Below are 13,060 nucleotides of genomic sequence, written 5' to 3' on the forward strand. Positions count from 1 at the left end.
ATTGTCAAATAATTTTTCTAAAACATCTTTTTAAGATTTTTCTTCTACTTTATCTTTTGAATTAAGTTATTTCATCTTTTATTTGATTTGTTTTTACCTTTATCACGATTTCAATTAATTTCTCATTCTGATTTTATGAGTATCAATTATCTCTCTTATATAACACCGTGAATATAACAATATATATTATTTTATCTTTTAGTCTATTATAATTATTTTAGCTCTTACTTCATTTAACTTAACCAGATTAATCACACATTATAATATATTAAAAATAAAAATATTTATGAATTTTAACTAGTTTAAGTTATTATATTGATAAATATTATATTTAAACATAATTAATGTTATGGTTTTATTAAAATTTATCTAGATTATTTTATACATTTGATTTTAATGATATGATATGAATAATCTTACTTTTATAAATGATTGTAATCATAAAATTTACTTATTTACTTTGTTATGCGAATGCATAAATTTAAGAAGGAGAAAAGTATATTTTTGGTTTATGTAATCTTTAAAAACTTGTCTTTGAAGTATTTTAAGAATAATAAACTTTTAAAAATATGCAACTTCAGTTTTTTTATATTTAGTGTTGATTTTTACTGTTACAACATAATTTGACTAAAATTGTTTAACCCATTGAAAGAAAGTAAAAAAGTAGCAATGTACGATTGACAGTCCTGGATATCTTTTACTAATATTATTTTTAATAAATATGCAATCCATTATCTAATTAATATATTTAATAAATTTAGGTGGTCAACATGAGTAATGCAATTTGCTTTGTTTTTTAGAAAAAATCATCACTTTTCTTCGCCAACTCTATGTCTTTTTAATCGAGTGGGTAATTTAACCCGAGAAATATATTAATTTGGGGTTCATTAACGATCAGACCAAACTTGAAAAAGATAAAATAAAATAATGTTTTATAATATATTATATGTGAGCATGATCTCAAACCGTGCCATGGAAACTTCGGCTATGTTCGTCGTCACAATTCGTGTAGGTTTTAATTTCTCCGGATAGACTGGTACATAAAATGAAATCAAAATCAACTTCGTGATTGTAATTCGTCATAAATGACCGAACATTCATTATCCAGAGTACAAGAACCAAATAAATCAGAAATATTAGAACAGGTTTAACTAAATAATTCCACAGAAAACTTTCCTATAATAATATAAATAAAGTAATTTACATTGCATGTAAAATGTTTATGTTATTCGATGGACAGCCCCCTAAAGAAAAAAAAAACAAACAAAAAAGAAAGCATGCCCTCAAAATATTGTAGTAAATACAATAGCCTAGTTGACTTAGAATAATTCAACTATTGCGGCCCTTGAAATAAAATGAGAAATAATTGATGTACTGGATGGGATCCTGAATTTGAACATGATCACCGGCAAGAGGCTGTTCTGTTCACACGCCGGACGATGTCCGGTTTAGCCGCTGGGCACCTAACTTTGGAGCAGCAGGTTTAGCACTCCGCCCTCTGGCACTAGACAAGGGTTTGGCCTTAGTAGTGGGTGCAGGAGCAGCGATGGCAGCCCAAGGATCATCATCATCATCGGTTACAGTTGATCTCAAATTAAAAGATTTTGATGTTTTTGGAGCAGGAGCTGCTATCGAACCCCACAACTCATCATCTTCATCCTTTTTCAACTTTGATGTACTTTTGGATTGCAAATTCGCGGCTAATTTACACACAAAAATTCCAATTAGAACAAATGCATAAAATTCACCAAGTAAATAGCTGAATTTGAGTAATTAGGTTGGGGATGATCCTTTGTATCTAGGGAGTAGGGACACTGTCAAACTTTCAAGTTTAAAGCACAGAGGAAAGGGTGAATAAAATGGCAGCATAATCTTCAAAACAAACCTCTAATTTTTTTTCAGTAGCAATCATCAAATCAATAATCCTATCATGCAACAAAGAAACAAAGTTCATGCCCTGTCAAAGGGTGACTAAACGCTAAATTCAATCAAAAGTTGCAAACCTGAACTAGTAATCATACAGTCGCATCAATCATTGGCATTGACATAGAAGCATTTTTTCAATGCAAGTGAATGGATAAATAACTTCCAATCTGAGCCGAAAATTATAAATAGTAACTAGCAAACAGGTAAATAAGGAATCCTCACCAAACTGCTGCTAATAGTTGAATAATTAATACCTTGTTTTGTCTGTGAAACAGGTTGCGAAACCGGCCGCCTTTGAGCTGCTTGAATGTTTGCAAGAGCTGGAGTTGGTTTGATTTCTTCAAGTGGTTCCAGATCATCCCACCCATCCTTGTCATTTTCACACTCCTCGTCGAGTTCATTCTCCATTTCTCCCCAGCCGTCTGTTGATGTTGGGGAAGTAGGGACAGGTTGCTCAGCAAAATCTGGCGCAGACCTTACACGAAGAGGTGCTGTTGGAGGAGTATCTATAACTAGAATACCCAAACAAGAAGTTAAATAAGCAAGAGTTCAATTGTAAAGATTTACTCGGAATGAAGCAGAACAAATTGCAGCGTCAAAAGATCAGGTAAGGGGGCAAATTGCATAGATTTTCCTCAAAGGTGGATGATGGATAGGGGAGATCATGCATGAGATCTTCAGTTATGCCTTCGCCTCACGGTTTCTCAGTCTTCTCATTATTTTCTTCATTTAATAACATAAAATTACGCCCACATCTAATGAGTTTGATTTTTTTGGGCACACTAAGTTAGTCGGGCCACTTCAAAAAGAAAGTGTCAGGTTAAGATTTTTTTTTATGACCTTAAACCCCATCATCTACAAGAAAAGCCTTTGTCTTTAAACGTGAGAGGTTCAGCAGACACGAAAATAAAAAATGAACATGAAAAAGGAACGAGGCGTCGTAGCACAATTTTAACCTACTTTGTCCCCACCCATCATAGGACCTGCTGCTCAATTTTCTACTAAATTTATACAAATATGAGAGAGAGAGAGAGAGAGAAAGTTCTTCAAGCTGTTCCGTCCTTCTCGCAAAAATTTCACTATTAAAAAGATTTCATCATCTCAACATATTAACAAATGCAATGACGAACTTGTAATACCTAAATTGCCTACGTGCCAAAACGCGCATCAAAGACGATGACATTATTCCACTGAAGTACTAGCGAACTGAGTGACTCAAGTTGGTTACAAAAGCATTACCAGATTTAAAGTTACTCTCTGCATTCTTATTTATGAGCCTCAATTACTTTGTTCATCAGAATTAAGAAAAGTAGTTAATTTAGTTTATAATGATAAATCTGTCCTAAATTTATATTTTTTTACCCTTGTGTATTGAGTTATGAAGGTTAGCAGGCAAAAATGGATGGGGGAGAGGAAGATTTGATCACATACTCAGAGGAATACACAATAGTAAATCATATTTAAAATAGCCAAGAGACCGATCATCTGTCATACCCGAGCCTGCATTAGCAGATGCTGGAGGAAGTGCCGTAGAACTCACAGAAGAGACTGGAGCATTATCAGAAGGTTTACCCTTCAGAGTCAAGGAACTCATAGCCCATCTACACAATGATGAGAATAAGTCAGAAACCATAATGCAAAGAAACAGCTCAGCAGCTTAGGTGCAATTAAAGAAGACTGAATCTCAGCTAGAAAAGCAGGCACCCCTAATGGGATGCTGAGCTCCTCAGGACTGTTTAGACAAGACAACTACTGCCAGGTTTTTATTTTTTCAACTGATTAAGTACCTTTCTTACAGTGGCATGACAAAAGATAGCATCATTTAACTAGTTTATATACTGAAACTTGCAAAATCTAGACACAAACCCTCCCAACCCAAACAAAGACAAATTTTTACATGGTATACTATACACCATCACATCAAGAGGCGTAATAGCAACACACACTATCCATTAGTTGAAATTCCTGTAGGTCCCACTATTTTTGGAATGGACCCCACCAAATAAGGAAAAAAACCTACGTAATTAGCAAAACCCACATGAATTTCACTCAATGAGAGAGAGAGAGGCGTGTGTGTTTCACTCAATGGCGTGTTTGTTCTAGCTATGATTGTTACTACTAATATTCTACATAAGTAGACAACAAAGAGTCCATGCATTTTTAATTGACTAATTTAGAACAAAAACAGGCGCAACTTCACATTAAATAGTGTAAACTAAATTACTCAATATCGTAAAACTCCAGCTGGCACTACTTATTCTCTGTTGTTTAATATGTGAACAGCCAGGCCACAAAGTTTGAACTGACTTACCCAAGTAAACCAGCATTTCCAGGAATTGAAGAGATCCCCATGCTAGCTTCCTCAGTATCCTCTGCTGTATTCGTCTAAAGATAAGAGCATGAACATCAGTATCACAATTCACCATTAAAGGTGGCAACAAACTGTCACTATTAAGACAGTTATTGAAACTTACAGATCATTTACAAAACTTCAAATGCTGGCCTGACATGAGCCATTCTAATTTGGTGCAAGACTAAAATACTTAAGCGGTAAAATTTTATGTTAGGTTATTCTCGAAATGTACAGATCATAATTGTCAAACACCCCCTAATTTCCTTGGCTTCAACCCTTTTGTCACACTTGCGTTGATGTTTTGCAAATATTCTTACTACTGCGATCAGGACGATGGCAGTGCATAAGCAAAAGAATACCCTGACTGTACATACATAAGTATGGACGTTCAGCTGTAGGCCCATGCAAATCATCCTAGATATTGTTAGTTTAAATGATGAGAAGCAGGCCTTACGGGATAACCAGAATAGTTACACTTTCTTTAAACAGTGAATTTTCCTTCTGAGAAATGTGTAACAAAGAGCATTAGTAGGTAAAGCAGGAACTAGAGTACACTGCACAACTATTTCTAGATTTAGGTAAAGTCCAAAAAATCTAAATTAAAAGAAAAAATAAATTATGAGGGAGATATGTATAAGTAGGTAGAATCTAAAAAATATTTATTAAAATAGAAAAGAAAGAGTGACTTAGTGCACAAGGCTCCCACTTAGTTGGATACAGCAAGGGTGGATGTACACAGCATTGCCCCTCTAAGCAGAGAGAGGCCATTTTCAAGATTTAAACTCGTGACCTTAGATCACAAGGAAACAGTATTACCTTTGCACCAAGGCTTTCCCGTTTAAATTCTTAAGTTATTAATTCAAAACAACTTCAATTTTGAATTTATAAGATGTTAAGAATGACTGTTATTCCTTAAGGGAGAATATGCTTTTGGATATATAATGGTCAGAAGAATGGAATAAAATTTTTTGGAATAGAAGAGAATTCCCATTCCATTGTTTGGATAATTTTTATAATGGAATGAAAAAAGGGATTGATTCCATCCCATACCTGAGTTGGAAGGGGGAAAAAGAAGGGCATGTGATAAAATGAAATGGAACACCCATGCCATCTGAGTGGATTTACATGAAATTAGAATTAGGGTTTTAAAAAATTAACTCTGAACGTAAATTTATTTTCTTCTCAAAGATACACGCTAATATTTAGAACCATATTATGCATCTGGGCAACAGTCAAAAAGAATTTTATTGTATACCTTTTCATAATATTGCTTCGCCATCTGCAAAAATTGATCAACAGCTTGAAATGCCTTAGATCGCACATCACTGTTTGAACCATGACAAGAAAAACATATAATCACTGCCTTGAAAAAGGTGAAATATTCCAAGGAAAAGAAAGATCTCTATGCAGAATATGAGGATTGGCAAAACATACAAATTAGCACACAGGACAAAAATAAAGAACATTCATTATTTAAGAGCCTAACGTAAAAAATTTAAAACATAAAAAAAGGAATTAAGAAGCAACTGTGCAACACAAGAACTTTTTTTCTTTAAAAAAGGATTTAACCAACTAAAAAATATTAGTTATATAGAAATCAATTGACTAACAAACTTGTTCACAAATTGAAAGTGGATATAAGAAAATAAAGCATCAGCAGGATATAACTTGTCAGGATCAATTGTGAGCACAACAACATTAGGAAGAATCCGAGTTGCAATTTCAGTGATGTCATAGTAGGAACTGGTAGCACATAAAGCCATAATGCCTGTAAATTAAAATTTAAAATGGTGAAAAAATACATTTTGTTGCAAAACTGAAGAAAAAATGTAATACGTCGTTCGGGGTAAGTCCAATACCTGCTCCTCTAGCAGGTGGGAAGGTATCACGTAAAGCACGGACTGTAAATGCATTAATCAACACTCTTTTTCTTGTCTGAGAAAAAGCTCCGAGGAGTTATTAACCAATGAACATTTTCTAACAATAAACAAAAGTACGGCAACTATCTGAACTAGAAAACATCATGTGATAATACCCCTTCGTTTAAGTAGCTTGCAATGTTTCCCAACAAGATGGTAGTATTTGTTCGTATAGCTGGTTCTTCATCGACCTATAGAGAACAAATTGTAGATTTTATAAATTTTAGAAAAGGAAAAACCAGGAAAATTGTTCACTTTCCCAGTCAGCTTTCGTTCCCCACACATTAATAGTTGAAGCAGTACCTGTAACCTTGACAAATGCTTTAATAATGACCCCGAAAAGGTCCTTTGAGACAGCTGCAATTATGAGACAAATAACATTTTAACAAATAAAATTAGCTACTAAAGACTCATCAAATAGAAAAGAAGATTTGGGCTGGAAAAGAAGAAAAGAACCCGTAAAGAAAAAGGAACAAAGCGTTCAAAAACATGGCATTTAATTGAGGTTGTGTCAGGAACCAAAAATTGAAAAGAGAAAAAAAAAGATTTTATTCAATAGAACAAGATATAAAACAACACTCTCTTCTCGAAGGGTTCTCCTTTACAAAGAATCTCTCTTTTCACAAAGACCTAATGCTCAACTTATAATTGAACATCTCACTCTATCTCCTATCCTTCTTCCCCTATTTATATCTAATTAACACCTGAACGAACTAATTCATTAATATTCTAACTATGTTAACTTTTCTTTTCTTAAGATGCTAACAGAGTTCACTAACATATACTGAGCGATTGGGTACACTTCGTTTCATTGAATTTCTTTTTCTTGGTACTTCTTATTTCTGTCCTTTTGTTTAGGAGAGTTCTTTATCATATGTTCTCTGTGTAATATTCTCTGTCTCAATTAGTTTCTTCTTTTATATAATATCAAAAACCAATTTTAAGAGTCAATCAGAATTCAAAGACAATTCGGTATTATAAAAGCGATCACAAGAAACCCATTTATCTCATTGATGTGCATTCAAAATCAATTATGCAAACCCAACATCATTCAACTTCTTTGAAAACATTTAATTTATCTTAAAAAATTAGCAATAATTTCGCGAAATTTAGTCATTCCCAAACATGTACTTATTCAAACATAGATTAGTGTAATTAAGATTTATTGGTAGTTCTAATAGCAATAGGAGCTTCTCCGTGATGCTAATTCCCAAGCTCTAACACAACCCACGCCTCTTCTGAACAAATTTTTAGTGCCTAAAATTCTAATTACACCAATAACATTACGAAAAGACAGAAATTTAGCCAATATGAATACTAAAAGACAGACCTTTGGAGCCAGAATTAGCATGGACTTGAGAGTAAGTTCCCTCAGAAAAGCGGATGTATCAGAGAACCCAGTAGCAACATGAGGGTAAACCTGATCATCAAATGTCAACAATAGAATAAAAATATCCACATTGATAACATTAATCTTCATATATTATACCACGGAAAAAAAAAACAATCTTATTCTGATAACGTACCTGCTCATCAACAACTTGTGCTGATAATGACTCCCCATACTGATCAATATGTTGTAGAAGTCCAACTCGAATACCTCGATCATTTGATGAAAAAAGCTTAACAAGGGTTGGAAGCACCTAAGTATAATATAGTGAAATCCAATACAGGAATGAGATGAGTCCTAGTTAGTGAGAGAATCAAACAATAAGAAAGAACGAAGAAAAGGGGCATCATAAAGGTATTGAAGTTATTATACACCTTGACACAGAACTCCTCAGCTGACAGTGCGGAACCCATTTTCAACAATGCAGTCAAAGCCAGGGCAGAGGCTGAACCATATTCAAGTGCAGAAGCTAATAAAGGAAGCAACTGCGAAAACCAAAATTGTCTCATTAATCAATTGGGATAAAATTTTGAACATTAAAAGTTTTTAATTTGAACTTGTAAAGAGACCTTTTTCAACACAATCTGCTGAGGAAGTTGCTCTGACAAATTTGGAAGCTTGCGGAAGAAAGTGTCTTTCTCAACACTATCTTTCAAACTAAGAATTTCCATGAAATGAATCGTGTCTACTAACTTATTTTGAAAATACTCTGCACATCCATTACCAACAAACTTAAAGTTGCAGAGATTTATATCATGACAGAAAATAATAACTATTAGAAGTTCAAAACAAGAAAAGCAAACATTTAGAATGTGGTATAGATTATTGAACTGGATTTTATTTTAGCTTGTTTTCACCTGATCATGAAGCAGAAGAATTCCCTCCTAAGTCCTAAATCTGAAAAAGCTAAGATCAATTTACATTAGAATGTGCTCCCAACAACACTCTATCATATAAACCATAACCTCTGCATGCATGTAATACTCAACACCCCCTCTCCTTGATTAATCCTCTTTTCAAGAAAAGCCATTAAATTTCTCTATTCTCTTATATACAGTAAACTCAGGAAGTTAGAGTTATACAACATCAGTTTTAAACGCATTCTGGTAAGCTATAAACTACACTTGAATGTATTAATCAAACATGGAACCTCTTCCAAAAATGCTAAGCAACCATCTCAAAAAAACTAAGGCTATCAAAACTCCAATAATTACCAACGTTCCCATGAAGTTTTAAACTACAATCTATGACAATCCTACCGCAGTAAAGCCAGCCCGAATGGAAAATACCTAGACATAACTAGCACAGTTTTAAGTAGCCTGACAGAGGAATACACTGTATCCTATAGCATATAAGACAAATTGCAAAACAATCCTTCAAAGTTCAAACAAAGAAGTAAAACTGTAACAATGCTAAGCTAACCAAGTTTCTGTAAAACAAATTATAAATATATCAATAAGCACTCACCGCTGTTTTCTATAAGCTTTGATGTATTTAATCTACGAGAGGGTGTAGAACTCAGCAACCGCTGGTAATCTGGAAGCAGAGACTGTAAGCCAAAAACAAAAAGACAATCAGAGATGAAGAATGAATATTTTATTAGAATGAGATATAAAAAAGTAACCAACAGATCAAAGCCTCACTTAATAAACATTATATGTAGTAACACGAACAAAGACAACAACAGTAAATTCCTAAGCAGGCTGACCTTAGGAATGAAGACAGTGTTGCGTAACTCCTCCGTTTTGCCCAACTTTAAACCAGAGAATAGCTCATAGATAAGACAACCTATAAAATAAGAATTTGTTGGTTTTGAGAGGTCTATTCTGTAAACCAACAATATCTGTGCAGTTTACATCATTTTAACCAATATTACTAATGCATGGACAAATGGTAACATTTTTTTTTTCTGATATATAACCATGCTCTTAAGGAATACTTATAAGGGAAAAGGTTAAACAAAATATGTAAACAATAAATTCCAAACTAAATATGATTTGCTACTTACTAGGACTGCAAAGAAGTCGATTGGTAACTATCGTAACATTATGCAAAGCATAAGATACATTATTTCTAGTTCTTCCTTCTTCACTAAGAACAAAAATTGATATTATGATCCATTCTTAGCAAAAACAGTAAATTACAAACAGAACCAAGCCCCCAGAGTAAACGGGCATGGAGTTTAACTTATAGCACCACTCTGTCCAAAAACTTAAGCAGTTAGGTGATGGTTCAAGATTGGTTTTATATCAATAGCCTACCTCCTTGCAAATGGGCCCTCTGGATCAGAAGCATAAATAGTTTACAGGCTGTATCTTTCTCTTGCTGAAATTCAGCTTTTAGATTAACAAGAAACAGGGGTGGAGGATCAAATTCATTACCATTTTATCATAGAAACTTTGATACCATGTCAAGGACCAACTTTTGCAAAAGCTTAAGATGTTTGGTGAGGTTCAATATCGGTTTTTATATCTTTAGTAAGAAAATTAAAGTAGTTTCACAAGTAAAATTCATTTGTTTATGGCCAGCTATAGATGAAAACGAATTCCAGAATATATGTTCTGGGCACCACGGTACAACCATATTGATTAGGCTAGTAAGAGGACATGAAATGCGACCATCAGCAAGCAAGAGAAACTGTAACAATGCCAAAATGTTAATTGGCTCCATTGCACTTAATATTTCAAATTGCCGTCATAATGCATTATAACTGAGAATAACATACCCATGCCCCAAGAATCAATGGCCCAAGGAGGAGACTTCTTAATTCCAGCCCAGTCAGATTTTGCCAGTTCCATTGATTTGTATTGTGCTTCAACAAGCCATGCATATTGCTGAATGGAAAACATGCGAGGAATAGATATTAGGTTTCTTCACAGCTTGAGTTTTTTCTTTTAGACGATAAAAAAAAGGTGTCATAAATCGTAGCGAGGTCCTTCCCATCCCCCCCTGGGAAAAAAAGACTCCCTCTTTCAAGAGAGAACACATGCCTATAGCTTGTTTTGATGTCACACTAGGGTCTGCTAAAGTGTAAGGCCATCGTGACCTTTTTCAACCACATACCAAGAAACATGTTCTAAAGTTGACAAGAAAAGAAGGTATTACTTCCAAACACTAAATTACCAGCATTTGCCCAGAGGAAGTTTCGTTATTCCCATCAAACTCTGATAGAACATCAAAAGCATGGAGTTTCCAGTCCAAAGTTTGTGTGACAACGACACTTGCCAAGCAAACATTAGCGTGAACCTGCAACACGCAAAGCTTATCAAGAAAAAAACAAAACAATAACCAGAGAGCATAAAAACCATACTTATATTAGCTCATGAACACTCACCAGTTTACAATCGTTATTTAAGAAGCTCACAGCCTTTGCTATTTGATGCAGTCCCCAAGCATAATATTCATCCCTACAACCACGATAAGGAGTAAAATATAACAAATGAATACTATTTTCTCAATTCAAAAACCAATTGATACAAAATAGCAAAATCAAAATCAAATTGAAATTCAAAAGCTTTCATCCTGCATTATTTTAATTTAATGTTACACTCGAAATCATGTGCAATGAAAGTTGCCAATCAATGTTTTAGCAACTGAACCACATCATGCAGCAGAAACTGCATTCATACCTCTGGCTACCTTCAAGACCTAGCTCCTTAATCTTGTCTGACAGCGGCATCACAGGCTCGGTCACCATATAAATTGTAACCTTGGGAGAACCAGCATCAACAGTTTCAACCTCTGTGCTGTGAAGAAAAGATAAAATATTTGGATGCCTAACCTGAAACGGTGCACCATCAAAAAGAGAAAAACATCCAAAATTTGAAACCCCGCAGCAACACAATACAAGCAAAGCTTACAGTGCGTAGACGCTTAACACCATTACGACCCGCAGCTAAATGTCCATCCTGAGCATTGCTCCCAGACAGAGAAAATATTGACACTGGAGCACCATCATCCTGAAACCAAAACCAAAACCAAATTAACGACAAATTAGTTAGGTATAGCTTCCAATTGAAGCTAACATTGACATAAACATTATGCACGCATAATTGGACTAGGAGTTACTCGTTCAGGAATAAAAAAAATATGTACATTGAGTTACCTTGGAGGTGCCGCGAAAATGAAGCCACGAGCCCCAAGCAGAAGCGTAAGGTTCACCGATATTGTACGGAAGATCTTTGAGGCCGGTGCCAGATCCAGCCACCACCTCTTTCAAGAATTTGAACATTGCTTCGATCCACGATCACAATTCTGATCAAATCATTGATCAACCACGCACGCTACTACCTATAATAGCTATAACTCTTGCTACGGTACCGTTTCAGGATCAGAAACATATAACACTCTTCCTCAATGTAATGCAACACGAGGAGGAGAAATTGAAGCAACTAGCGTCATGGAGGAGGGAAATGCAAATGCTCATGCCACCTTCGCTTTAACGTGCTTTCTAATTTCTTATCTTCCCATAAACATATGATAACATTCGTTGTTTTTATTTTTTTATTTTACTAGATAAATTATTTAAATGTGTTATTTCTCTCTCCGTAACCTTTTTCTTCTTCTCCAATGAATTTATCAGAATAATAAAAAATTATTGTAAAACAAGTAACAACCACCGTTACCGTTACACGATACCATCTAATCATTTGATTGAGCATGTGTAATTTTGAATTTTACCTTGTGTAATTTTGAATTTTATGAAGATAAAAAATAATTTGGCTTGCACTATTTACGGAGTGCGCTAGATAAATATGTTTCGTAATTTTAGGATGTTTTTTATGTGCAAGACACACAAGTTTGAGTTACCTCTCTTTATGTGCAAAGACCTCTATTGTTATTTATTCGTGATCGTGAAAGAAGTTTAATTTAAATCAAATGGTAAATGGCAAGACATAAGGATCGTTCCAAATACCACCCTATGATAAAAGAGCAAGGTTGCTGCATCTTGGAGTGATTTGCAAATTATATTTTATATACGTGTTTTTATAAACGGGAAAGGTTGCATGCAAAAGTATACTCGTAAGTTTGCAACTTCATTACTAACTATCAAATTTAAAGGGTTTGCACAATTGAAAAAAAAAAAACTTAATGTTAAATACGTTGTTAGTTTCTTAACTTTGACAGGAAATTGAGATTTATCTTATCTGAAAATTTGATACATTTTTTGATCTGTCTAATGTATAATTAGGTTTAAAGTACCATATTCATTCATAGTTCATTATTATGCAAGAAGAATCAAGAGTGACAAATTTTAATTTAACATCAGAGTTCAGTAACTAAAATCTTATTTAACCCAAAGCTTAAATATACTCGGTTCATTATTATGCAAAGAAAATCAAGACCCAGAGCATCAGTAGTACGGGAGTTGAAAAACTAGTATTTTACGGATCAAATTTTCACGGTGAACATTTATGTTGTACATTCCTCGGAATGTCAAACAAAATGTGATGGTTTCCTTAAACATTTCGG

The 13,060-nt window shown here is 34.2% G+C and overlaps 1 protein-coding gene and 1 long non-coding RNA gene across 4 annotated transcripts; one reads left to right on the forward strand and one right to left on the reverse strand.

The window, feature by feature from the left end:
• Positions 1-1,146: 1,146 nt before the first annotated feature.
• LOC114189556 (uncharacterized) lies at positions 1,147-12,057 on the reverse strand. 3 transcript variants are annotated; one of them, XM_028078152.2, is made up of 21 exons: positions 11,694-12,057; positions 11,449-11,547; positions 11,218-11,369; positions 10,923-10,995; positions 10,712-10,834; positions 10,314-10,422; positions 9,297-9,376; positions 9,056-9,137; positions 8,158-8,297; positions 7,963-8,073; positions 7,725-7,841; positions 7,529-7,618; positions 6,502-6,555; positions 6,315-6,389; positions 6,139-6,214; positions 5,948-6,047; positions 5,535-5,604; positions 4,238-4,311; positions 3,421-3,527; positions 2,181-2,438; positions 1,147-1,700 (listed from the first exon to the last, which is right to left on the reverse strand). In XM_028078152.2, the coding sequence occupies exons 1-21, from the start codon at positions 11,817-11,819 to the stop codon at positions 1,426-1,428; spliced, it is 2,391 nt and encodes a 796-aa protein (XP_027933953.2). In that variant the 5' UTR covers positions 11,820-12,057; the 3' UTR covers positions 1,147-1,425. The 3 variants fall into 3 exon arrangements, with proteins under 3 accessions (XP_027933953.2, XP_027933954.2, XP_027933955.2); XM_028078153.2 differs by having other exon boundaries at positions 11,218-11,364; positions 11,694-12,056; XM_028078154.2 differs by having other exon boundaries at positions 11,218-11,334; positions 11,694-12,055.
• On the forward strand, positions 2,406-4,895 carry LOC146884829 (uncharacterized). Its single transcript, XR_014996817.1, has 3 exons — positions 2,406-2,533; positions 3,311-3,685; positions 4,210-4,895. It is a non-coding gene; the product is annotated as an uncharacterized LOC146884829 (long non-coding RNA).
• Positions 12,058-13,060: the final 1,003 nt, after the last annotated feature.

The sequence above is a fragment of the Vigna unguiculata genome, chromosome 7 (genome assembly GCF_037176805.1).
Source record: "Vigna unguiculata cultivar grain cowpea cultivar isolate G323 ecotype 2 chromosome 7, ASM3717680v1, whole genome shotgun sequence".
Lineage (NCBI taxonomy): Eukaryota > Viridiplantae > Streptophyta > Magnoliopsida > Fabales > Fabaceae > Vigna > Vigna unguiculata.